General features: G+C 48.2%; 1 protein-coding gene and 1 long non-coding RNA gene across 12 annotated transcripts in view; one reads left to right on the top strand and one right to left on the bottom strand.

The window, feature by feature from the left end:
* Nucleotides 1–25,433, bottom strand: part of LOC127005960 (liprin-beta-1-like) — a 118,777-nt gene that overhangs the window by 21,037 nt on the left and 72,307 nt on the right. For 2 of the 11 annotated variants that reach the window (XM_050875422.1, XM_050875429.1), the window contains exons 1-2: nucleotides 2,338–3,218; nucleotides 223–1,130 (exon numbers count right to left, since the gene is read on the bottom strand). In XM_050875422.1, coding sequence (XP_050731379.1) covers nucleotides 223–1,130; nucleotides 2,338–2,701 — 1,272 coding nt within the window. In that variant the 5' untranslated portion in view covers nucleotides 2,702–3,218. Of the gene's footprint in view, nucleotides 1–222; nucleotides 1,131–2,337; nucleotides 3,219–25,433 lie in introns of those variants that run through there. The other 9 variants (XM_050875419.1, XM_050875428.1, XM_050875423.1 and 6 more) reach the window with 8 other exon arrangements.
* Nucleotides 11,242–13,362, top strand: LOC127005961 (uncharacterized). Its single transcript, XR_007758991.1, has 3 exons — nucleotides 11,242–11,638; nucleotides 11,674–11,963; nucleotides 12,268–13,362. It is a non-coding gene; the product is annotated as an uncharacterized LOC127005961 (long non-coding RNA).

Raw genomic sequence — 25,433 nt, 5'->3', positions numbered from 1 at the left:
AACCTCCAGCCGCCCATACATACCACACACCATGTGATCCATCACTCGCACCAACGGACTTAAACAGCAGAGGAAGGATGATTAACTACACGTTAGCGACATAAAAAGCGAACAACTCTGAAAAAAATCAATAAGGTTGTCTTTGTCATAATAGTATTAACACTTTACAGGTCGAGACTGCTGTGTGAGGGTGAGTGTGAGGCCAGTGTGTGCGGCACGTACCGGCGGGGAGTGGCAGCTCCACAGAGCGATGTAGTCAGAGTCGAGACGACGATGTTGACGGCTCCCCTGGGGGATGACGAGGCCTCCACCCACCTTGTTTGTGCAGGGAAGCGCCAGGCGGTTGTTTGTACAGTAGTCGTGGGTCGCCAGGGAACTATGAGACCCTGACTGAAGACAGTGTCTACAGCAGCAGGGCGAGGACCTGCCGCTGTCTGCAGTCCCTTGACCCCTGCTGCGGTGCTCACGGGAGCTTTCACGGCTCCCTCGGCGGCGGTGGTGGTGGTGTGGCTGTAGCTGGTGGAGGTGAGCGCGGTGCAGACCCTCATGGTAACTGTGGCGGTGGTGGTGGTGGCGCTCATCGCAGGACTCGTAGTCAAGCTCCTCTTCCTCACACCAGCACGAGGGAGGATCACAGCAGGGGTGCTGGCTGAGGCGCGAGGGGGTCAGGTGGTGGTGGTGGTGGTGGCTGTGCTGGTGGAGGCTGGACACAGAGGCACGATCACACGATGAGTCTCTCCCACTGCGTTCAACCGAGGAGTCTCTGGACAGTCTATGTCCGGTAAGCTCACGAGATGGGGAGTACAAACGATCACGGAGGTTGTCGCGGGAGTCTCGGATGCTGTCCCTCAATAAATCTCTGATGGACCTATGAGGGACGAGCTCTCCGGCCTCCAGGGTCCGGGGCCGAGGCACGGGCGGGGGCCGCGGGTACTGGCGGTGGCGAGGGGTCAGTGCGGCGCATGCCTCCTCCACGGCCTCGGTTGGCGTGGCTAAGCTGGACCTCAAGGAATGAGTGCGGTGGTCAGGGGGCGTGGCCAGCCGCGTGACCTGACCTTCCCGCAACCCAGTCAACATGGGTGAGCCTCGCACCCACTCAAAGTCTTCATTCCCAGAGACAGAAGCCTCACCTGTTGAGAGTTCCCGCGTTAAAGCTCCGCTGTGTTGCCCTACTGCAAAAGTTGTCATCAACGTTAAAACAGAAAACTTGGCAAATTTACCACACTTGCAACTTAACCATGAGTGAGCACAACTGGTGGCAATGTAATTACATGCAGGGACAAAACGTGTGGTTAGTGTGACGGCACTTGGTGCACAACAACTGCGGTGGGACGTGACGATCTGTGTGTGTAGGGATAGGGGGGGGGGGGGGCAGCTTTCCCGGAAGGCCACGAGAAAGGCAGAAGGGCAGGAGTCGCGTGAAGCGCATTGATGTGAGAATATCATTTAGTAACGTTTGTACACGCCTGCATGGAGGATTACTGGATAACGGCTGGCGGGAAACTCAGCACACACTTATTGTCCATCGCATCACATACAACTGGTTAAGTGACTTCGTCCTTCAAACTGCTGTTATTATACAAATGCAGGTCAATATTTGCTTTACATTAAAGCGAAGCAGAAAAAAAATGAAGCCTGCTATATGCGACTCCTGTGTGAGGTCGGCGGGGGGGGGGGTTAAAAAAAAGGAGGGTTTAGTTGTAGTTCATTGAGTTACTGAGTTGGCGATCAAGGAGTAAAGTGCGAGCACGCACGCACGCACACACAAAAACAGACTCAAACAACTATCTCCCTCCTAGCCATTATGGACACAGTCATTAGTCACAAAAACACTCCAGTGAGGAGTAGAACAGATGCAGGCCACAAGGGATAAGGGGAGGGACACAAGACTGACACCAGCAGAATGGTTCCGGTAACGTTCTGAGGACAGGGTGACGAAGGGAGCACTACTACACACAGAAATACTAACCATGTGTCCACGTTGGGAGAGAAAGGGAATTACCACAGGGGCGTTGGTCCACCACACTGGGGGGGGGGGGGGCTAATAAACACATCAGAGTCATCGAAGCTGTGAGGAAGAGATCTTGACTACACTAATATGGGGATGCGAATCACACTGTTGGGGGGTTGGGGGGAGAGAAAGAAAATGGAAGGAAGGGACGGATGGACGGACGGTCGGGCAGAGGCAAGGGAGACGACGAACACGGGGTGCGAGTCGCTAGGGAAGGACGGAGAGGGAGGGACGGACTTGGGAGGTAACAGTGACACGGGATGCAAGATACAGGCAACTAATACTGCTAAGACACGCGGGCAGGTGGTGAGCCTCGTGTCCGTCACCTTTCATGGACTGTGCTGAGCGTCTTCGTCGGCGTCTGGCGGAGTCCTCTGAGGCGGCGCCGGATGAAACGTCTGATAGGTCCTCAGAGTCTTCGTGTCGAGTTGAGGAGGCCAAGGCCACCCCGGCACACGAGCCGTAGCCCGAGGAGGCCGAGGAGCCGAGGGCCGAGTAGGATGCTGCCAATCTGGTGGTGGACAGGCCGGCGCCCGCAGCCCCTCCGCTGAGTCGAGAAGCGGAGCCACTCAGCCCTGCCGCGGACAGCAGCAGCCGGGGCATGGGCGAGGCGGAGGCTGCGGGACGAGGGCGGGCGGGACTACCTCCCCTCACGCCCTCCCCTGTGCGTGAGGCCAGAAACTGAGACATCCTGCCACCTCAACCTTGCATGCAAACAACTAAACAAGTGGCCGTCAGGCCAGATGCAAATCTGCTGAGGAGAGTTTATGTGCTTCACAAAAAACAAATGTCTGGCTACTGTCTCTAATATCAGTCCTCACATCTCACACATGATGTCTAAACAAGCAGCCCACACACGCGCTGCCACCTGGCCGTGACACACCTGACTGTTGCACACACCTGGCTGAGGGACGCATGCCAACGCGCTGCACACCTGGTCACGGTACACACAATCATCACTAATTATTAATCGCACCCAGCCAGCCAGCCAGCCAGCCAGCCAGCCAGCCCCCTCTCCCCTCCCCTCATTCACCTCCTCGCCCTCAGCTCTGCTCGCCGCTGTTCCCTTCACTTGTCGTAGCAAACATTCTTACACCTCTGACTCCACATACTAGTTTACTTTTGTCACTAAACTAACTTACTATAATAGCAAAAATCTATAAATAAACATTAACTTTTTAATAATTCATTATCACTGCACGCCTTGTGGATTCCGCTCCTGCATCAAGTCGGTGCCACAGATCGTCCCCCCCCCCCGAGTGTTTGGCGGCCACCGCGGAGACGGCAGCCAGCCCTCAGTGAGGCCCCGGGGTATGGGCCCTGTCCCCACCCCGCCCCGCCCCGCCAACCCCAGCGCCACAACACTAATGAGAGCGGGCCTGCAACATGCCCCTGCACGCCGGCAGCCCCAGAGCTTCAAAATAATGTTATCTAAAAATTTCACTGTAAAAACAACTTTTATGGGTCGCTTCCTCATTACGTCTAAACGGCAAACCAGGAAAAGGGAAAAATGGCAACATAAATCAGTCCACCAGCGGATGACGTAAAATATAAACACAAAAATATTTTTCAGTCCTTTACAGGTAAACCAATAATTCTATGCAAACAACAAATACTTTTCCTCTGGTGGTGAGTAATTCACAATGCAGGCCTTCGAATACAGCAAAATTGAAGTGCAGTCCACCAAAAAGCAATGCCAACACCACCCAAGGAAACTCTTCACTTTCCATCACTGTTTTATCTCTTTAGTGAACAAGGTACAGTGTCCACCATCGCCGGGGCGCAACACCAACACCACCACCCTGAGCCTCGCAGCGCAGACCGCCACGAGTGTGCTGCAGCGGTGTTGCTCCACACAGTGTGTGGACACACACAACACAGTACAAGCTTCCCCAAGATGCAAACACACAACTCACTAAGAGGTGGAAATATATATATATATATATATATATATATATATATATATATATATATATATATATATATATATATATATATATATATATATATATATATTACACAAGAGTGGTCGTGGCCGCTGTGCACAAAACAAAACACGAGGCGAACGCGCCTCACGGGACCACATACGAGTGCCTCGGCGGGAACCATCTTGGCGGCGTGCCCCTGCGTGGCGGCGGGCAGAGGGTGCGGCAGACAGGCGTGGAGGTGGTGGGTTAGTGTCCCGGCCTGTAAGGGGCCTGGCGCCCACTCCCCGGCTGCTCCTACACCAACACTGAGCCCCACGCCGCGCCGCGCCGCCGCTGGCTGGCACCACACCCACCGCCTTGCACCCAATATTAGACCAGCTACCTCACCATGACGGCTCTGGGCACTGCCGCCGTGGCCCAGTGGCTCGCCTCCTCCCGTTCACAAACGTCTTGACTCCAAGAAAAGTCTGCACATAGATCATGAGTTTCTCAATAGGCGCAGGACCTCAAAGCCTTGCTCCCGTGCAGACATTCTCACCTCTACACGTCTCCTGATCATGGAGCAAATGATGACGTGAATATAGCGCTCTCGACTGAATCGCTGAGTTCACACAAACCCGCGCATCGCGACGTGCCTCCACCTCCTACAAGCTCCACACGTGCACCAGCTCAGCAGTAAACACGACACCCCTCACAGAAACGCCTTTAATCAAGGGAACAAAAAATGTCAGTAGCAGCCGCGTCGGTTCATGGCCCGTAGTACTTTTTGCTCAAGAAGCTTTTATGTAACAGCCTATTCTCAAACTTCTGTACAACTTCGCCGTGGAGGGCCGCTCTTCAACTAAGACAAACCGCCACCTTGAAAAATATAACACTTGTCACTACACATCACATCACTCACAGTATAACAGATGTGTGGTCCGAGAACGCCCATCTTTATATAGCCATGACAGACGAAGCGACAGAGACAGGGCCCACCACTACCCTTTCCTCTTTGCTCCTTTTTTCTTTCCTCAATACCTCAAGAGCTTGTATAACCCTCATGCACGCAACTGGTACAGACGAAAGTCCCTTTGTCCCTTCATGGCTGGAGCCCGTCTCGCCTCAACCCATAATGCTCGTGGGGCGAAAGGAATGAAAGTACGTTTACGCGAAGGTCTCCCTGCCAACACCCCCCTTTCTGAGCTGTCGTGTCATAGTACAAAACATTTTCGGGGCCGAGACTCCCTGGAGGCTACCCCAAGAGCCTCCTTGATCTTACTCAGTGGGCGGCGCCGTGAGTCATCATTCACGGAACTCGTTGCAGCGCGGCGGTGCAGGCAGAGACACGTCGGGCGAGATGGAGACATGCGGTGAAGGTTAAGAATCATCATCCGCCATAAGTCTGTTCTCCTGCACGAGCACAGAGGGAAGATACATCGCGAAGGTTAAAAATCATCATCCGCCATAAGTCTGTTCTCCTGCACGAGCACAGACACGAGCACAGAGGGAAGATACATCGCGAAGGTTAAAAATCATCATCCGCCATAAGTCTGTTCTCCTGCACGAGCACAGAAGAAAGATGCATCGTCGTGTGCGCCATTGTAGTGGGGCACCTCACCTCCTGAGTGCCGGGAGCAGCGTGAGGGAGGCAGGCAGCGTAGTGGGCCGCAGCATCCGCCTCAGTTACGTTAAACTTTAAAGTAAACACCATGGACCACAAACAACTTTCAGTGTGTGTGCGTAAACAAAGAACTTTTTTTTAAATTTAAATTCAGTCTGGTTTAAACGGGTATTTATATTTTGGATTTCACTTGCTCACTGTATTTTGCATTTCATTTGTTTATTTATATTTTGCATTTCATTTGTTTATTTATATTTTGCATTTCATTTGTTTATTTATATTTTGCATTTCATTTGTTTATTTATATTTTGCATTTCATTTGTTTATTTATATTTTGCATTTCATTTGTTTATTTATATTTTGCATTTCATTTGTTTATTTATATTTTGCATTTCACTCGCTAATCTATATTTTGCACATCGAAAAAAAAGGGGGGAAGGAGGGAGGGCTGTCAAAGTAGTCTACGGTCCAAGCAAGCCAGATTTCAACACTACTCGCCTGTGAAGACTATACACTAAATAAATAAATAAGTAAATAATATCCGACACTATAACGGGCCTGTCTTCCTGGAGCCAAGTGATCCTTACCGCCTTGGACGTCGTTGTCGCAAGCTTTGGACAGTCTGCTGCTGGCCAATCCGCGGGGAGGTGTTTGTGCGCGTTGCCAACCAGCTTACCGAGTCCCCATCCCCCTACAATACCCACACACACACACACACACACACACACACACACACACACACACACACACACACACACACACACACACACACACATACGGGACGGAGAGAGTCACTTCGGTATCCCTCGCCCTGGAAATGGCTCTCAGCAGACAATGGTCAACCGGAGGCCTGAACTGAACCGCTTAAACTATGCGGCTCTCAATCCCTGCGGTCCTACACACACACGCACGCACACACACACACACACACGCACGCACACACACACACACGCTCTCTCTCTCTCTCTCTCTCTCTCTCTCTCTCTCTCTCTCTCTCTCTCAATGGAAAAGGAGAGCTTACCCCAAAGAAAAGAAAAACAACAACCTCTCGGAGTAAAGTAGGAAACAGAATGGACAAGTATTTTCTGTTTTCCAATTTCAAAGTTGCCGCTAACCTCCTCCTCCTCCTCCTCCTCCTCCTCCTCCTCCTCTTCCACCCTTTCTTTCTTCCCTTCCCTTCCCTTTCTTTCCCTTTCCTTTCCTTTCCATTTCTTTCCTTTCTTCCTTTCTCTTTTTCTTTTTCTTACTTTCTTTCTCTCCCTACTTCTTCCTCCTCCTCCTTCTTGTCGTATAAGGAAGGAAAACTACTCCCATCGGAAAGTAAAAATGTGTTGCTGTGTTTTTTGGTGTTGTTGCCGAGGAAAGGAAACTCACTCCCGCCCCCCCAGGAAAAGTAGTTTGTGGGGGGCGCGGGGGGAGGGGGAGGAACAATAAGGCGGGGAAGTTCTATCTCGTCGAAGGTTCAAAGGAGAGGAAAATTACTCCCCGCGAAAGAATGTATCATGGAAGGGGAGTTTACACCCATTGGAAGAGGGAGGGGAAAAAATCGGCGGGGAAAAAAGGAAAAGAGGAAGGGAGAAAGGAAGGAAGGAAGGAAGGAAGGAAGAATGGAAGGAAGGAAGGAAGCAAGAATGAAAAATGGAAGAAAGGAAGGAAGGGAGGAGGAAGAGGAGAACGACGAGGAAGTAGGGAGAAAAAGAATGAAAAAGAGGAAGAAAAAAGTAAGAAAGAAAGGAAGGGAGGAGGAGGACGAGAAGGAGAACGAGAAGGAAGCAGCAAGAGAAAAAAATAAAGAGGAAGGATAAAGGAAAGGAAGGAAGGAAGGAAGGAAGGAAGGAAAAAAGAAAAGTAAAAGAGGAAGAAAGAAAGGAAGGAAGGAAGGAAGGAAGGAAAAATATTAGGTGGGTATTGTCAAACGTTTCCACCCCTCACATTAACTAAAGGAAGGAAGGAAGGAAGAAAGGAAAGAAGGGAGGAGGAGGAGAAGAAGGAGGAGACCGAGGAGGAAGTAGCGAGAGAAAAGGAGATCAGTCGGGTTCTAATGAGAGTTTTTCAGATTCATGGTACAGAAGAAGGGTCAAACTACCACCACCAGGGTCATTAAACTACCCCTGGAAATGACCTACACAAAACTCCTACGAAAGCCTTGTCAAATATGTGAACTTTGGCTCCGAAATGTTTAAGAATAGGACTTTTATGCTCTCCGTGGGAAAAAAAATGTGTTTGGGGGGAAAAGGGAAAATTACCTCCGTTTAATGCATATGTTTGGGGCGGGGTAAGGAAGCAGTATTGGTCGTTTGGGAATGAAAGGCATTGCAGCAGGGGAAAAAAAGGAAGTAAGAAAAAAGGTAAAGGAGAAGAGTGGAAGAAAGGATGGAGGATGGAAGGAAGGAAAGAAAGAAGGAAGACAGGATGGAAGGAAGGGAGGAAGGCAGGATGGAGAAATGGAAGGAGGGAAAAGACATAAAAGAAACAAGGTAGGAAGGAAGAAAGGAGAGAATAAGGGCAGGTAGAAAGAAAAGGGAGAGAAGATGAAAAGGAGGAAGGAAGGAAGGAAGAAAAGAAAGAGATATGAAGAAGAGAGGGAGGAAAAAAAAGGAAAATTAAGGAAGGAAGGAAGGAAGGAAAGAAAGAAGGAAAAAAGAACATGAAAGAGAAACAGGAATGAATGAATGAAGGAAGGAAGAGAAGAAAGAAGGAATAACATAAGAAAAGAAGGGAATAAGGAGAGTATGAATGAAGGAAGAGAGGAAAGAATGAAGGAGAGAAAGAAGCCATAGGAGAGGGAAACAGGAAGGAAGGAAAACAGAAAGAAAGGAGGAAAAGAAAAAACAGTAGCGAGGGAAACAGGAAGGAATGAAGGTAGGATAAAAATAAGGAAGAAAAACAAAACAAAGAAAACAAACAAACATTGAACTGAAAATAAACATCAGAAGGAAACAAAGAGCCAAAACAAACAAGAGGAAACAAGACAGCCGGCAACATATCGCGACCCTCAATAAAAAAGAAGGAAAAATAAGTAAACGAGAGAGGAAGAAACAGAAGCAGAGGGCGTGAATGAGACGGACTTTTCGAGCTAACTTTTGAATGATCTTGTGTTTCAATCTTAAACCTTCCTCTTTACTCTTTACTTTTCTCTATGTTTTTTTTTTTCTCTCTCTATCTCCATGATTCTCTCCATCTGTTCTTCTTCTTAGTTGTTTTCCTCCTTTTCCTTACCCTGTTATTGCTTTTTTTTTTCCTCCTTCGTTACGCCTTTTCCTCTTTCTTATGTTTTTTTTCCTCCATAATTCTCTCTATCTTTTTTTTTAATTGCTCTTTCTCATTTTTCTTTCTTCTTTATTCCCTTATTTTCTCCTTAACGCTTTCTTTCTTCCTCCTTTTCTCTCCTTTATTTTCTTTCTCCTTTCCCCTTCATTTCTCTTTCTCTCTATCCTTCTTAATTATTATCTTATTTTCCTTTCCTTGTTATTTCCCTTTTCCCTCCTTCTTGACGCTCCTCTATCCTTTTCCTTCCATTATTCTTCTTTCTTCCTTCTTAATTATTTCTTTCCTCTTTTGCTCTCCTTTATTTTCCCCTTTTTCCTCCTCCTTTACGCTTCCCCTTCATTTTCCTACCCTTATTCTCCCTCCTTTTCTCTCCCTTATTATTTTTCTTTCTTCCATTTTTCCCTTCCCTCTTTTACGTTTCCTCTCCCTTTTCTCTTCGTATTTCTTCCTCCTTTTCTTTATTCTCCTTTCCCCTCCTCCTCTACGCTTCCTCTCCCTTTCCCTTCCATTGTTCTTTCTCCTTTCTTCTTTTTAACTTTTTCCTCCTTTGTTATTCCCTTCCTCCTCGTTTACGTTTCCTCACAATCTTCTCTCTCTAACTTTCTCTCATTTCTTCGTCTTTTCCTCCTCCTCTACGCTTTCTCTCCCTTTTCTAAATCTAATTCCTCCTCTCTTTCTCGCTAATCATTCCTCCTCCTTTTCCATTCTTTATTAATCCTTTTCGTAATCGTAATTGTTCCTTCGTTATTTTAATTTCTCTCGCCTTGATCCTTCCTCATATAGTTTCCTTTCTTCCTTATCGTGGTTATTTTCTTTCCCTTCTTGCGCTTCTCTTGTCGTCTTTGTTTTTAGAGCTAAGGAAACAGCTCAAGGGCAACAACAAAGGCGTAAAAAAAAGCCCGCTAATCCAGTGTATCGTAGCAGTTCTTCTCTTCTTCCTACTCGTGTTTTTTTTGTCTTTCTTTCTTTTATCTTTCTGTCTTTCTTCCTTCCTTCCTCTTATTCGGGTGCCTCTCACAACAACACAGCGTTACACTACTTCTCCCCCCTTCGCATTGTTGCTTTCCGCTTCAAGTGTTTCCTCTCTCCCTCCTTCGCCTCCTCGTCCGGATCTGTACTCTCAAACATTTCGGGGCCTACAAACACACACATTGGCAGAGGCTTTCGTTGAAGTTGTGTGGGTAGGCATTTCCATAGGTTGTTATGTAATGCGGCAAGTGATAGTTTGACGAGGCTTCTGATCCACTCATAAGAACCCGAATATTCGTCTTTGTGGCCTTTGAAAATAGTTGTGGAGAGCCGAAAGCGTATGAGAATATGGATCTGAAACATACCCACATTTGAAAGGCTTTCGTAGAGGTTGTTGCGGGTGTTTCCAGGGGTTGTTTTATGAGCCTAGAGACAGTTTAATAAGGCTTTCCATGAGGTTGTGTTAGGTATTCCACGGGTAGTCTGATGCCCCTAGTGATAGTTTGACGAGGCCTCTGCACCGTCAACATGATAAAGAAAACCCCTCTTGAGAACCCACCGAAATCCCCTTGGTGGCATTCGGAAAGAGTTGTCGAGCGGTGGGAGCCGAAAGCGGGGCCTCGGATCGTCCTGTGTGTTTTTACCGGTCTTATTGAATCCCTTGCCGCCCCGCGAGACTCATACACACGCCTTTAAGTCTTCGGCGATTGATTTATAATTGTACGGCTCCCCTGAATACCGCAATCGGTGAGACGGGGTGGGTGGAAGGGAGGGAGGGGGTAGAGAGAGAGGGGGGAAGGGTTAGGGAGAGAGAGAGAGAGAGAGAGAGAGAGAGAGAGAGAGAGAGAGAGAGAGAGAGAGAGAGAGAGAGAGAGAGAGAGAGAGAGAGAGAGAGAGAGAGAGAGAGAGAGAGAGAGAGAGAGAGAGAGAGGGGGGGGGGTCCTTTTCCTTCTGTTCACTTGATTTTATAGTTCTTGGTCATCAAGTGTGTGTGTCTGTGTGTGTGTGTGTGTGTGTGTGTGTGTGTGTGTGTGTGTGTGTGTGTGTGTGTGTGTGTGTGTAATGGCTTTGGTTTCACATTGCTCGTTATCTTACTTTTCTTGTTATTCTTTCTTATTCTTTCCTTCCTTCCTTGACTCTCCCTCTCCCTTCCTTCCTTGTTTGCTTTTTTTTTTTTTCTTCGTTTCCTTTTTCTGATATCTTTCTTACCTTCCTATCATCGCACACACACACACACACACACACGTACCAAATCCCACTCAAGAACCGCCACAAACACCTTCATCCCCCCCCCCCCCATCCCCCCCGCCCCCAACCAGCATTCTAGGAAATAATCAGTGAGTGTATTGGAGCATTGTAAGCACAGACCAATTTCCAAACACTGTCCTCGGGGGCGCACACACAACCCTCCCCACCCCCCCACACACACACTCCTCCCCTCCCCCCTCCCCCCACACACGGTCACCAAAGAGTATCCAGCGTCAGTCGCGAGCAATATCCAGTGAGTAATGCGTGTGTAATAGCCGTTCAGAGGGTGTGTGGCTGCGTGGCCCGGCCCTGCACAGCCTCTAAGCGCGGCGGCTCAGGAGTGCCACCAGCAGCTAGGGGGGAAACCCGGGCGGGGACGTATTTCCCTTCTCTGTACGGGTATGTGGCGCCCGCTATTGAACAGGGCAGGTTAGGTTAGGTTAGGTTAGGTTAGGTTAGGTTAGGTTAGGTTAGGTTAGTTTAGGTTAGGTTAGGTTAGGTTAGGTTAGGTTAGGTTAGGTTAGGTTAGGTTAGGTTAGGTTAGGTTAGGTTAGGTTAGGTTAGGTTAGGTTAGGTTAGGTTAGGTTAGGTTAGGTTAGGTTAGGTTAGGTTTGTTTAGGTTAGGTTAGGTTAGGTTAGGTTAGGTTAGGTTAGGTTAGGTTAGGTTAGGTTAGGTTAGGTTAGGTTAGGTTAGTTAAGTTAGGTTTAGATAGAGTGACTAAGAGTAATTTTGAGTGGGAATCGCACACATCTATATATGATAAGACTTTCTTCTTCGAGGTTATGTGGGTATTACCATGGATAGTTTCATAGCCTAGTAATAGTTCGGCGAGGTCTCTGCACCGTGGATGTGAAAAACCCTCATGGGAATCCGACTAATATACTTTGCGGACTTTGGAAATATTGGTTGTGGGTGCCGGAAACGTCTGAGAAGGTTGTATCTATTTCCATGGGTAGTTTCATGAGCCTAGTGATAGTTCGGCAAGGCTCTGCAACGTGAATGTGAAAAAATCCTATTGAAAACCCGACTAATCTCCTTTGTGACCTTGGATATAGTTGTTCTGGGTGCCGGAAACGTCTGAGAAGGATGTATCTATTTCCATGGGTAGTTTAACGAGCCTAGTGATAGTTCGGCAAGGCTCTGTAACGTGAATGTCAAAAAATCCTATTCAGAACCCGACTAATCTCCTTTGTGGCCTTGGATATAGTTGTTGTGGGTGCCGAAAACGTCTGAGAAGGTTGCATCTATTTCCATGGGTAGTTTAACGAGCCTAGTGATAGTTCGGCAAGGCTCTGCAACGTGAATGTGAAAAAATCCTATTGAAAACCCGACTAATCTCCTTTGTGGCCTTGGATATTGTTGTTGTGGGTGCCGAAAACGTCTGAGAAGGTTGTATCTATTTCCATGGGTAGTTTAACGAGCCTAGTGATAGTTCGGCAAGGCTCTGCAACGTGAATGTGAACAAATCCTATTGAAAACCCGACTAATCTCCTTTATGGCCTTGGGTATAGTTGTTGTGGGTGCCGAAAACGTCTGAAAATACAGGCTCGGCACCACCACCACCACGCCATACCCGCTGCTGTTATTTGCTGTTTGCCGTTCTGTGTCCTTCCCCCGCCGCCCAGACCGCTTCCCAACACATCCCCGCGCGTGTAATGGCGAAGTGCTTGCCCGAAACAGCCCCGAACAGCTCCGTTTGTGGCCACTTTGCTGTCTGTTTTGGCAATAAGCGGCGTCGGGTAATCACATACTCGCGTTTTGTGCTCAGAATGCAAGGAACTTTTCGGGATTAATGTTTGGCTCCCCTTCACCCCCCCAACCCCCTGTCACACCCACACCCACACACATCCACACACACACACGCACACACACCGGGACGCACAGTGAGAATAGAGCAACACGAGACATACAGGAATCTCTCGCTTTTTTTTGTTGTTGTTGTTTTACGGAAATAGGACACGACCAGGACAGGACCAAACTACTTGAATGGAATATGCAAGACAGGATTGATCAAATTTAAGCGTTTTATCGATGCTTAAAAAAAAAAGTAATCACAAATATCTAAGACAATATTTCAATAACTATATACACCTTGTGGTCAGTTACACCTTGAATACAGTGACGAAGAAAAAAAATAACTCACCTATATATACGTATGCAATTATTTTCACTAGACTAAGATGTAAATAAAAAATAAACAATACTAATTACCCATATTTTTTTACCCCATAGAAAACAACTTGATAATACTACTTGTTTATTTACTCTATTTATTTACCATTAGTTTTATGTCACTATAAACTCGACCCCTTTAATTTTGAGAGAGAGAGAGAGAGAGAGAGAGAGAGAGAGAGAGAGAGAGAGAGAGAGAGAGAGAGAGAGAGAGAGAGAGAGAGAGAGAGAGAGAGAGAGAGAGAGAGAGAGAGAGAGAGAGAGAGAGATTTTTTTCCTGGTGAGGGGAGTGAAGGGGGATGAGGGAAGGTGAGGAAGGGTGAGGGAGGGTAAAGGAGGGTGAGGGGAAATGAAGGTGAGCCAGGGTGAGAATGAGGGAAGGTGAGGGGGGGGGGGGAGGGGTTGAGGGTGAGGATGAGGGAAGGTGAGGGGAGGGGGCTGAGGTGAGGATGAAGGCAAGAGTGAGGAAGAGTAAGGAGGGAGGGGGCGGGAGGGGGTTCACGCGGAGAGCCTTGTCATGAGAACCAATACCCCCCCCCCCCCGCCCAGCCCCGTCCCGCCCCGCCCGTTGTGTCCGCGCGACGAGATTACTCAGAGAAAAGATCCGCCGCGCGAGGCCTCAAATATGAACAATCGGGGCGTCATGTTGCACCATTAGGCGGGGCGAGGATGCTGGGGGGGGATGCAGGAGGGGAAGAAGGGAGGAGGGGAAAGGAGGGCTGCAGGGGTAGGAGACGGGAAGAAGGGATGCAAGGGAAGGGGAAGAGAAGAAAGGAAGAAGGGGTGCAAGGGAAGGGAAGGGGAAGAGAAGGAGGGGAAGAAGGGGTGCAAGGGAAGGGAAGGGGAAGAGAAGGGGTGCAAGGGAGGGAAGGGGAAGAAGGGGTGCAAGGGAGGGATGTGGAAGGAGAAAGGAAAGAGGAAAGGGAAGGGAAGAGGGCGTGCAAGGGGAGGGAGGGGAAGAAGGGGTGCAAAGGTAGGGAAGGGGGATGGGGAAAGAGTGGCAAGGTTGCCAGGGGGGAAGGGGTACAGGGGAAGGGGGGGAAGAGGAAGGGGCGCGGCGATGGCCTGTGCGTTGGCAGGGCGGCGCGGCGTGAGGCGGGGGTCAAGGGCGCAGATCAAACGGTGATTGGACAGGGCGGAACAGATCCAGGGGGGGAAGGGGGCGGAGTCTCTCCCCTCCTCCCCCTGGTTTGAAGGGGCCCCCTCGTTCCCCCCCCCCCCCCTTCGCATCCGTCCCTTGTTGGTACAGAGGGTGGAGATAGAGTGTCCGGCAAGATTGTGACTGCTAGCAATCCAGCTAACCTAATATTGCCTCCTCCTCCTCCTCCTCCTCCTCCTCCTCCTCCTCCTTACACAGAGGTTTTCAAGGACCTGAACAAGTTCGTCAATGTTGACCACTCCAGACTCATCACGCTACACAGTAACCCGAGAACAAGAAACAACGGAAGAACAATTCAACCGCAGCTATGAAGTACAGATATCGGCAGGAGCTATTTCTCGAACAGAGTTGTTTGTCACTGGAACAGCCTTCCTGCTGAAGTAGTAAGCGCGGAAACAATCAGCTCCTTTAAGAACCGCATTGATCGTCACCGCTGCGTCGGGAGTGAACTGAATATATCCAAGAATAAGTGCAGGAGTGCTTTAATCCTTTCCGCAGGTCACTCCTGTGGCTGACGGATTGATTAAATCACTGAAAGAAGGCAGCCTCGCAATGACCCAATAGACTTTCTGCTCGTCCGTGTTTCCATGTTTCCTCCTCCTCCTTTCCACCACCAGAGTGCCTCCTCTGAATCCCACTACGGCTCGGGGCTCCTCGGGGGAGAGGCGCCGATAACGTACACCAATCTCCTCCCCTCCCGCCATTACTTGCTGTTTTTGCGGGACCACTGTGGCGCGGCGCACGTCACAAGGCCGAAGATTACCGCCGCTGCCCTTGTAACGCCGCGCCGTCACTCGGGTGTCCAGGGCCATTGTGTGGGGCGGCGCGCCGCACACAATGCAACGAAACCACACGATGCCTCTGCATGGTCCTCTTTGTTATTTAGCTTCTTCCTCGACGTTCACAGGCGCACACTCGTCTGTGACACGCATGAAAAAAAAGTCTCCGGGTCTCAGGTGTGTTGCTGTAGGTTAGTGGTCGTGGGGCGATGCAGGTGGAGGGGCACAGCCACGGGGAGGACGTGGAGGTGAGGCAGGTAGCGCACCGGGCTGGCAAGAGGCGGCCAAGTGCTGATAATGACCCCGCCTCGCCTCGCCCCTCAGGCCGCTGCCACGCGAGGATTGTTATGAGTGACGTGAGGCTATACTGCCCCGCTCCCCCCCGGCCAGCCCCGTCATTATTCTCGCCAAGGCAGGGAAGAAAGAAGGGAAAACACACGTGTACAGTCGCACCCACTCCTGTGTGCCTTTGCCTCCGGTTAAAAGAAGCCTCCACAGGCCCGCCAGAAGTACTGGGTCGAGGCTGGCACCGCACGACACGCCAGTACTGGGGGGACGCAGCGCCCTCCCCTGGGGTGGCAGGAACACAGCATCACGGCGAGGCACACCTTGCATAGTAAGCTGGCACCCTTTCAGGATGCAGTGTCATGTGACTTACACTCGCGTCAAGGGTTGGTTCAATAGAGCCTTGACATAATCCTTTTATGCACTTGAAACATTTGCTTGACGCGAGGGCGGCTTCAAGGCCCGACCAGTCCATTATTGGCCACAAGCTGAAGTGCATTAGTTCTTGCGTCACGGCTGTGTGTCAGTAATTGTATCAATCCGAGTGTCGCAACACAGCGGGGAGCCACCGGCTGGCCAGTGTGGGCAGGGCAGCCAGACACGCACGGCCGCCGTCACCGCCGCCGCCGCCTCGAGAAACAACGCGGCCCCTCCTCCCCACCCCACACCCTCCCGCTACATAAGTAATGAGGGGAGGGAAAACGGCCACTCTTGGGGGAAAACATTTAGCGTGAGTAAAGCCAAGGTTATGATACAATTAGAGTAAGAGGGGGAGGGGGGCCGCGCACGCTCGCTTTGTCTTCAAATACAAACTTTCCAGAAATTCTTGGCGAGTCAACCAGCTTTAAGGCGGATATGAGAAGTGGCCTTAGAGCCGTGCGTTTGAACCTGAATGCGATGCAGTTCATTCTTCTTCCATCACGCCCAAGAGACAAGACTCATCATGCCGCGTGTGTATGAGAGAGGAGCGATGACTGGCAGGGAAGGGGAGGAGGGGAAAGCAGGCACCGAGGGGGGGCAGCACACCCCCCACAAGCACCACCGCAGCGGCAGCACGGGTAGGCCAGCAGCTCAAGGATTGGCAAACAAACCTTACCTGTGACGTCACCTGATCACCACATCACAATCAATAGCCAGGTGTTCCGAACAGTGCAGCGCCACGAGGCCAGGACTGCACACACCATTTTTTTGCCGCGGTGAGCGAGGGACGCCGAGGCCAGGCCGGGCAGAGGGGCGGGAGGGGACGGAGCGGCAGGAAGAGATCACGGCAGGCCAGGCGGAAGGCGAGGGGCGGCGGTGACTGACTGACTGACTGGCTGACTGGTTGGGGTTGGCGGGGACAAAGCTGGGGTAGACACTGACAGTCACCATATTGATATCCAGAGGCGTGGATGACTAACTGCCTGACTGACTGACTTGGGTGGGTGACTGACTGGGTGACTGACTGCCTGACTGACTGGCTGGGGGTGGTGGGGATATAGCAAGCTGGCGTAAGTACTGACAGTCACCATATGGACAACTCGGGGCGTGGTTGATTAACTGCCTAACTGACTGACTTACGTGGGAGAGTGACTGACTGACTGATTGGGGGCGGCGGTGATATAGCAAGCTGGGGTAGGCACTGACAGTCACCATATGGAAAACAAGAGGCTAGGTTGACTAACTGCCTAACTGACTGACCACTGAGTGTGAGGTATGCAGGAGGTAGGAAGCACAGACTGTCACCTTCCGTACAGTCAGCCTCTCGTAAGTCCTTCCATATCCAATCCTACTGTACCCCCTCTTATATTCTCTCCTCCCCTCTATATTTCTTCGATCCCCTTGCAAGCTACTCCCAACCCCCTTACAAAGGTTCTGAATCCCTTACAAGCCCCCTCAGCCTCTCGTAAGTCCTTCCATATCCAATCCTACTGTACCCCCTCTTATATTCTCTCCTCCCCTCTATATTTCTTCGATCCCCTTGCAAGCTACTCCCAACCCCCTTACAAAGGTTCTGAATCCCTTACAAGCCCCCTCAGCCTCTCCTACGCCATCCAATCCTACTGAACCCCCTCTTATATTCTCTCCTCCCCTCTATATTTCTTCGATCCCCTTCCAAGCCAATATGAAAATGAATACAATATAAAACACACCCTCCATTTGCGATTAACAGTTTTCATCCTCTGTAGTTTTCGCTCATTTTCCACACTGCCCCAGAACATCAGATAATAAGAAAAGGAATAAACTCTACAACACAAACCGTTTAGCAGTTTTCATTTTCTATAGTTTTCCTTCATTCTGCACTGTGTCTCTCTTGAACTCTCTACAACACACACCGTTCACGATTACTAACTTACATCGTTAATAGTTTTCCCTCATTCTCCACTCTGTATCTCTCTAAAACTCTCTAAAGCACAGATCATTAAGTCTCTTCCACGGTTTTTCTTTATTCTCCACTATGTCTCTCTTGAACTCTCTACAACACACACCGTTCACGATTATTTACTTACATCGTTAATAGTTTTCCCTCATTCTCGTGCACTCTGTATCTCTCTAAAACTCTCTAAAGCACAGATCATTAAGTCTCTTCTCTTCTACGGTTTTTCTTTATTCTCCACTATGTCTCTCTTGAACTCTCTACAACACACACCGTTCACAATTACTAAGTTACATCGTTAATAGTTTTCCCTCATTCTCCACTCTGTATCTCTCTAAAACTCTCTAAAGCACAGATCATTAAGTCTCTTCCACGGTTTTTCTTTATTCTCCACTATGTCTCTCTTAAACTCTCTACAACACACACCGTTCACGATTATTTACTTACATCGTTAATAGTTTTCCCTCATTCTCCACTCTGTATCTCTCTAAAACTCTCTAAAGCACAGATCATTAAGTCTCTTCTCTTCCACGGTTTTTCTTTATTCTCCACTATGTCTCTCTTGAACTCTCTACAACACACACCGTTCACAATTACTAAGTTACATCGTTAATAGTTTTCCTCATTCTCGTGCACTCTGTATCTCTCTAAAACTCTCTAAAGCACAGATCATTAAGTCTCTTCTCTTCCACGGTTTTTCTTTATTCTCCACTATGTCTCTCTTGAACTCTCATCAACACACAGCGTTCACGATTACTAACTTACATCGTTAATAGTTTTCCTCATTCTCCACTCTGTATCTCTCTAAAACTCTCTAAAGCACAGATCATTAAGTCTCTTCTCTTCCACGGTTTTTCTTTATTCTCCACTATGTCTCTCTTGAACTCTCTACAACACACACCATTCACGATTACTAACTTACATCGTTAATAGTTTTCCTCATTCTCCACTCTGTATCTCTCTAAAACTCTTTAAAGCACAGATCATTAAGTCTCTTCTCTTCTACGGTTTTTCTTTATTCTCCACTATGTCTCTCTTAAATTCTCTACAACACACACCGTTCACAATTACTAAGTTACATCGTTAATAGTTTTCCTCATTCTCCACTCTGTATCTCTCTAAAACTCTTTAAAGCACCCATCATTAACTCTCTTCTCTTCCACGGTTTTTCTTTATTCTCCACTATATCTCTCTTGAACTCTCTACAACACACAGCGTTCACAATTACTAAGTTACATCGTTAATAGTTTCCCTCATTCTCCACTCTGTATCTCTCTAAAATTCTCTAAAGCACAGATCATTAAGTCTCTTCTCTTCCACGGTTTTTCTTTATTCTCCACTATGTCTCTCTTGAACTCTCTACAACATACACCGTTCACGATTACTAACTTACATCGTTAATAGTTTTCCTCATTCTCCACTCTATATCTCTCTAAAACTCTCTAAAGATCATTAACTCTCTTCTCTTCTACGGTTTTTCTTTATTCTCCACTAGATCTCTCTTAAACTCTCTACAACACACACCATTCACAATTACCAGCTTTCATCTTCTATGGTTTTCGCTCATCCTCTACTCTATCGTTCCTGAGGCCGACAACTTTTCTGAGTCCAATATGTCCCTGTTCCCTAGACACAAAGATGACCCACCTGCCTGCGTCTGACCAACCCATCACATCACGCTATCCACGACCGCCCTCACTCAAGCACTCACACAGGCTCAATACCACTACCCTCCGCCTCGCACTCATACCTATACCCTCGTCCACCGCCCTCACCCTCCTCAGCGTACGATATTGCCAACACTACGTTACCACCGGACGCCGCCTACCCGTATGTGTGCATGTACCTAGAGTGACTCGTTGGTGCCTGGGTGTGAGGGTTGGCTTTCCAGAAGACGGGCTCATGTTGACAATCTGTGTTCTGTGTGTGTGTAACGCGGATGAAGGATGAGATAGATAGATAGATAGATAGATAGATAAAGTGACTGGTTGAATGATTGATTGATGGATAGATAGATACATAAAGAGACACACAGATACAGACACATTCAGAGACACACAGAAAGACAGAGAGAGACAGACACCCCCCTTCCCACACACACAGAAAAACAGACAAACACACATGTACACAGAAAGAGACAGACACACTCACAGACACACAGACAGACAGACACCCCTTCACCCACACCCACCCACACCCACACCTACACACACACACGCACATAGAGACAAGCCAAACCCGCCGCCGAGCCTAGTCTGTGTACTAATCGAAGACTGAGGACGCTGTAGACTCCCCCGCTCCCTCTCCCTCGTGTCTGTCTGTATACGAAGCTACGAAGACGGGCGGTACAGGAACCATTCAAAAGCCAAGGTACTGCCAGGTGAGATACTTAACTTAAAGAGACCGAGTGACAGGTATACAGCGAGGTAATGGTAGACCTGACGTATAAAAAGGGAAATAAAGGTATGACAAACAAACTGACTGACGTATTGGCGGACCAGTTGACGGAGGGAGAAAGGGTGAGACGAGGAAGTGAGTGGCTAGGAGGTGTGAGTATAAATAGATGGCCGGGTGAACAATGACAGCAGGACGGGAAGAGAAGGGTAACAGATGATTGGAAGGATTGATAGATAGATACATGACGGGAAGAGAAAGATAATAGATAAATAGATAGATATGGAAACGTGAAGGAAAGAAAAATAAAATAGATGAATTGAACGATTAATAGAAACAGAGCAGGAATACGAAGATAATAAATAAATAAAGATAGATAGATAGATAGATAGGAACATGACAGGAAGACAAAGATAATAGATAAATAGATAGATATAGAAACGTGAAGGAAAGAAAAATAAAATAGATGAACGATTGAAAGAAACAGAACAGAAATACGAAGATAATAGATAAATAGAAAGATAGATATATATAGATAGGAACATGACAGGAAGACCAAGATAATATACATATAGATAGATAGAAACGAGAAGAGAAGAAAAATACAATAGATAAACTGAACGATTAATGGAAACAAAACAGGAACAGGAAGATAATAGATAAACAGATAGAAAGATAGATAAAAACATGACGGGAAAAAAACCAAAGATAATAGATAAATAGATACAGATAAACTTAAAGGGTAGAGAAAAAACAACAGATGAAAAGAAAGATAGATATAGCAACACACACACACAAAAAAAAAAAAAAAAAAATACAGCCCCCCCCCCTCCCTCCCTCCACACACACACACACATTCAGGGAGAGGAAGGGGAGGGAGGAGAGGGGTGTAGGTAGGGGCGGTTAACGTGGTGCCTCGCTCGTCAACTGGTCAGCCCCAGACGCTCGCCACGCCGCCGTCTTTCCCCTTTCCCTCGGCCTCTCTGTCTTGAAGAACGCGGACTCTGGGGTGGAGGTGGTGGTGAGGAGGAGAAGGAGGAGGAAGGGGTTTTCTCGCTGCTTCCTCCTCCTCCTCCCCCTCCTCCTCCTGTCGGGGCGCGCGTCCTGTCGGGGAGCAGCTTTAACCCAGGAGGCGCTGCGGCTGAGATGGAGGCCTCCCTTGTCCCGCCCCTTCCAGCCCTCAGACACTACAACCATCACCAGCACCAGCAAAACCACTAGCTCTTGTTGGCTATAGAATCCAGCCCTCAACCACCACCTCAACCATCATCACTAGCGCAACCACATCTTAGGATCAGTGAGAACTATAGAATTGGATGCTGTTAATCGTGAGTTATGTGTGTTTTAGAGGGTTTTAGAAATTTAGAATAGAGAATGAGGAAAAACTATAGAGATGGGAAGCTGGTAATCGTCAATGGTGTGTGTTTTAGGGATATAGAACGGAGAATGTGTGTTTTTTAGAGTATTTCTTTTCGTATTACTTGTTGTTCTGTGTGAATTATGTATGTTTTAGAGGGCTTTAGAAATTTAGAATAGAAAATGAGGAAAAACTATAGAGATGGGAAGGTGATAATCGTCAATGGTGTGTTTTAGGGATATAGAACGGAGAATGTGTGTTTTTTAGAGTATTTCTTTTCGTATTACTTGTTGTTCTGTGTGAATTATGTATGTTTTAGAGGGTTTTAGAAATTTAGAATAGAAACTGAGGAAAAACTATAGAGATGGGAAGATGCTAATTCTCAATGGTGTATGTTTTAGGGATACAGAACGGAGAATGTGTGTTTTTTAGTGTATTTCTTTTCCATATCACTTGTCGTTCTGTGGCAGTGTGGAGAGTGAGCGAAATCTATAGAGGAAAGCTGGTATCCATATCCTCTCTTTCGGCCACCTCTTATGATTCTTTTCTTTAGGAGCAGCGAGTAGCGGGCTTTTTTTATTATTGTTTCCTTTCTGTGTGTGTGCCCTTGAGCTGTCTCCTTTGTTGTAAAAAAAAAAAAAAATGGTGTGATGTCTGTCTCCTCACCAACACCCATCAATATACCTCCCCCGATCCCCCCACACATACACAAGGACAAGGATGGACACTTATAATCCAATACTGTGTCAGCGTGGAGAATGAGCGAAATCTATAGAGGAGGCAAGGTGGTGTCCGTAAATTGAGTTATGTCTATCTCCTCACCAACACCCATCAATATACCTCCCCCCTCACCCCCACTCCCCCGACACAAGGACAAGGATGGACACTATAATCCAACAAGGAGGCACAGCGAGGTGAGGGCCATGCCGAGTCGATGTTCTCAGTCGCTTCCGCCTCTCACATCAGCTATATCCAAAGGCCGAAAAGGAGATGAATCGGGTTCGAATGAGTGTTCTTTTAGGTTCATGGCACAGAAGAAGGATCAAACTACCACCAGGCTCTTAAAACTACCCCTGCAAATGTCCCAAACTCCTACGAAAGCCTCGGGTTCTAGTGAGTGTTCTTTTAGGTTCAAGGCACAGAAGGATCAAACTACCACCAGGCTCTTAAAACTACCCCTGGAAATGTCCCAAACTCCAACGAAAGCCTCGGGTTCTAGTGAGTATTCTTCTTTTCATGGCACAGAAGAAGGGTCAGTCTACAAGCAGGCTCTTAAAACTACCCCTGGAAATGTCCCAAACTCCTACGAAAGCCTCGGGTTCTAGTGAGTATTCTTTTAGGTTCAAGGCACAGAAGAAGGGTCAGTCTACCAGCAGGCTCTTAAAACTACCCCTGGAAATGTCCCAAACTCCTACGAAAGCCTCGGGTTCTAGTGAGTATTCTTTTAGGTTCATGGCACAGAGGAAGGATCAAACTACCACCAGGCTCTTAAAACTACCCCTGGAAATGTCCCAAACTCCTACGAAAGCCTCGGGTTCTAGTGAGTATTCTTCTTTTCATGGCACAGAAGAAGGATCAGTCTACCACCAGGCTCTTAAAACTACCCCTGGAAATGTCCCAAACTCCTACGAAAGCCTCGGGTTCTAGTGAGTGTTCTTTTAGGTTCATGGCACAGAAGAAGGATCACTCTACCACCAGGCTCTTAAAACTACCCCTGGAAATGCCTGAAACTCCTACGAAAGCCTCGGGTTCTAGTGAGTATTCTTTTAGGTTCATGGCACAGAAGAAGGATCAGTCTACCACCAGGCTCTTAAAACTACCCCTGGAAATGTCCCAAACTCCTACGAAAGCCTCGGGTTCTAGTGAGTGTTCTTTTAGGTTCATGGCACAGAAGAAGGATCAGACTACCACCAGGCTCTTAAAACTACCCCTGGAAATGCCTGAAACTCCTACGAAAGCCTCGGGTTCTAGTGAGTATTCTTCTTTTCATGGCACAGAAGAAGGGTCAGTCTACCACCAGGCTCTTAAAACTACCCCTGGAAATGCCTGAAACTCCTACGAAAGCCTCGGGTTCTAGTGAGTATTCTTCTTTTCATGGCACAAAAGAAGGATCAAACTACCACCAGGCTCTTAAAACTACCCCTGGAAATGGCCCAAACTCCTACGAAAGCCTCGGGTTCTAGTGAGTTTTCTTTTAGGTTCATGGCACAGAAGAAGGATCACTCTACCACCAGGCTCTTAAAACTACCCCTGGAAATGCCTGAAACTCCTACGAAAGCCTTGTCAAATAAGTGTACTAAGGCACCGAAATGTTTAAGTATGACTCCTGGTTGCTTGGACGGCGCGGCGCAGCTCCCCCGTGGCTCACCAGCGCGTCCCAGGGGAAGGTGATGCCACTGACACTCACGAAAAGAACCAGCCAACCAGTCCAAACCCCACCCCCCGCCCCACCCACCCACCCCAGCCGCTGTGAGGAGCCGGGTTGACAAGGACTCGCTATTTGTTTCATTTTAAGTCTTTTTTTCTTTGTTAATGTTTCCAATAATGCGATTACGTGTTCCTTTTCACTCGAGGATAGAACACACAGACACACACACACACACACACACACACACACACACACACGTCCTGATATATTTACGTCTGTCTGACAGCCGCATCCAACGTGCCTTTACGCCCCCTCCCCCTCCCCCCCTTTCCCCACTCACGACCCCTACACCCCCCAACCCTGTACACCCACAACCCTTACACCCATAACCCTGTACACCCACAACCCCTACACCCACAACCTTCTGTACTCAAGACGTTAGGTTCAGGGCAGTGCAGGGAGATCTTGTTTTATATAAGTCCCTAAAAAGAACTCCCTATCCATCTATCTAGCTATATCTCATATCTATCCATCAATCAATCAATCAGTAAATCAGTCAGTCAGTCATTCAATCTATCTATCTATCTGTCCAGGTGCTTGGCGGACTTTTGTTATTTTCTGTTTACCTTCGTGTGTGTGCCCTTGAGCTATTTCCACTGACAAAAAAACAACAAAATCTATCACCAGAATCACGAAACCAACACACTTTACACACACTACGGCAACACAGAGACAGAGACAGAGAGAGAAAGAGTGAGCGAGAGAGAGAGAGAGCGAGGGGCCGAGGGGTCATGAGAACGTGTAAGCAAGCGCGAATAAACGGGCCATGGAGCGCGTGTGTATGAGCAGTAAAAATGGAAGTGTTGTGTACGATGATCCTTTATAGAGATCCAACTCCGGGGGTTTATGTGATTGTTTCTCTATGGATGCTGAAGTCTGTGCGCCGTATACACACACTAACGCTGAGTTATTGGGTGAGCATGGCGCTGGATGGGGGAGACATGGAGGTGTGTATGTGTGTGTGTGTGTGTGGAGGAGAGGAAGGGGAAGCATGTGGATGGGGTAGGGATGGATAGACAGGGGTGGTACAGGAGAGGAAGGGGAAGGTATTGGTTGGGAGAGAGACAGAGGGACAGGGGCAGTGCAGGAGTGGAAGGGGAAGGTATTGACTGGGGGAGGGACAGACGGAGGGACAGGGGTAATGCAGGAGAGGAAGGGAAGGTATTGGTTGGGAGAGGGACAAAGGGACGGGGAAGGTAGGTGGAGGAGAGGAAGGGAAAGCTATGAAAATGTGATAAATTACTTAGTTGAAAGATGAGGGTTTGGAGGGAGGGGGAAAGCTGGACACAAGAGGAGGTTGGGCTGGGCATAAAGAATGGAAGCTTGAGGGTTTGGAAAGGTGAAAGGTGAACGAGAGGGAGGATGGGGAATGAAGGAGGGGAGACTAAAAGTAAATATGTGCAGTGAAGAAGTGGGGATGAGACACAGAGGGATGAGAACTTAAGACAAAAGGATACGAATTCGAGGATAGAC

This window comes from Eriocheir sinensis, chromosome 31 (assembly GCF_024679095.1).
Source record: "Eriocheir sinensis breed Jianghai 21 chromosome 31, ASM2467909v1, whole genome shotgun sequence".
Classification (NCBI taxonomy): domain Eukaryota; kingdom Metazoa; phylum Arthropoda; class Malacostraca; order Decapoda; family Varunidae; genus Eriocheir; species Eriocheir sinensis.
This window is presented reverse-complemented; position numbering and strand designations above follow the sequence as displayed.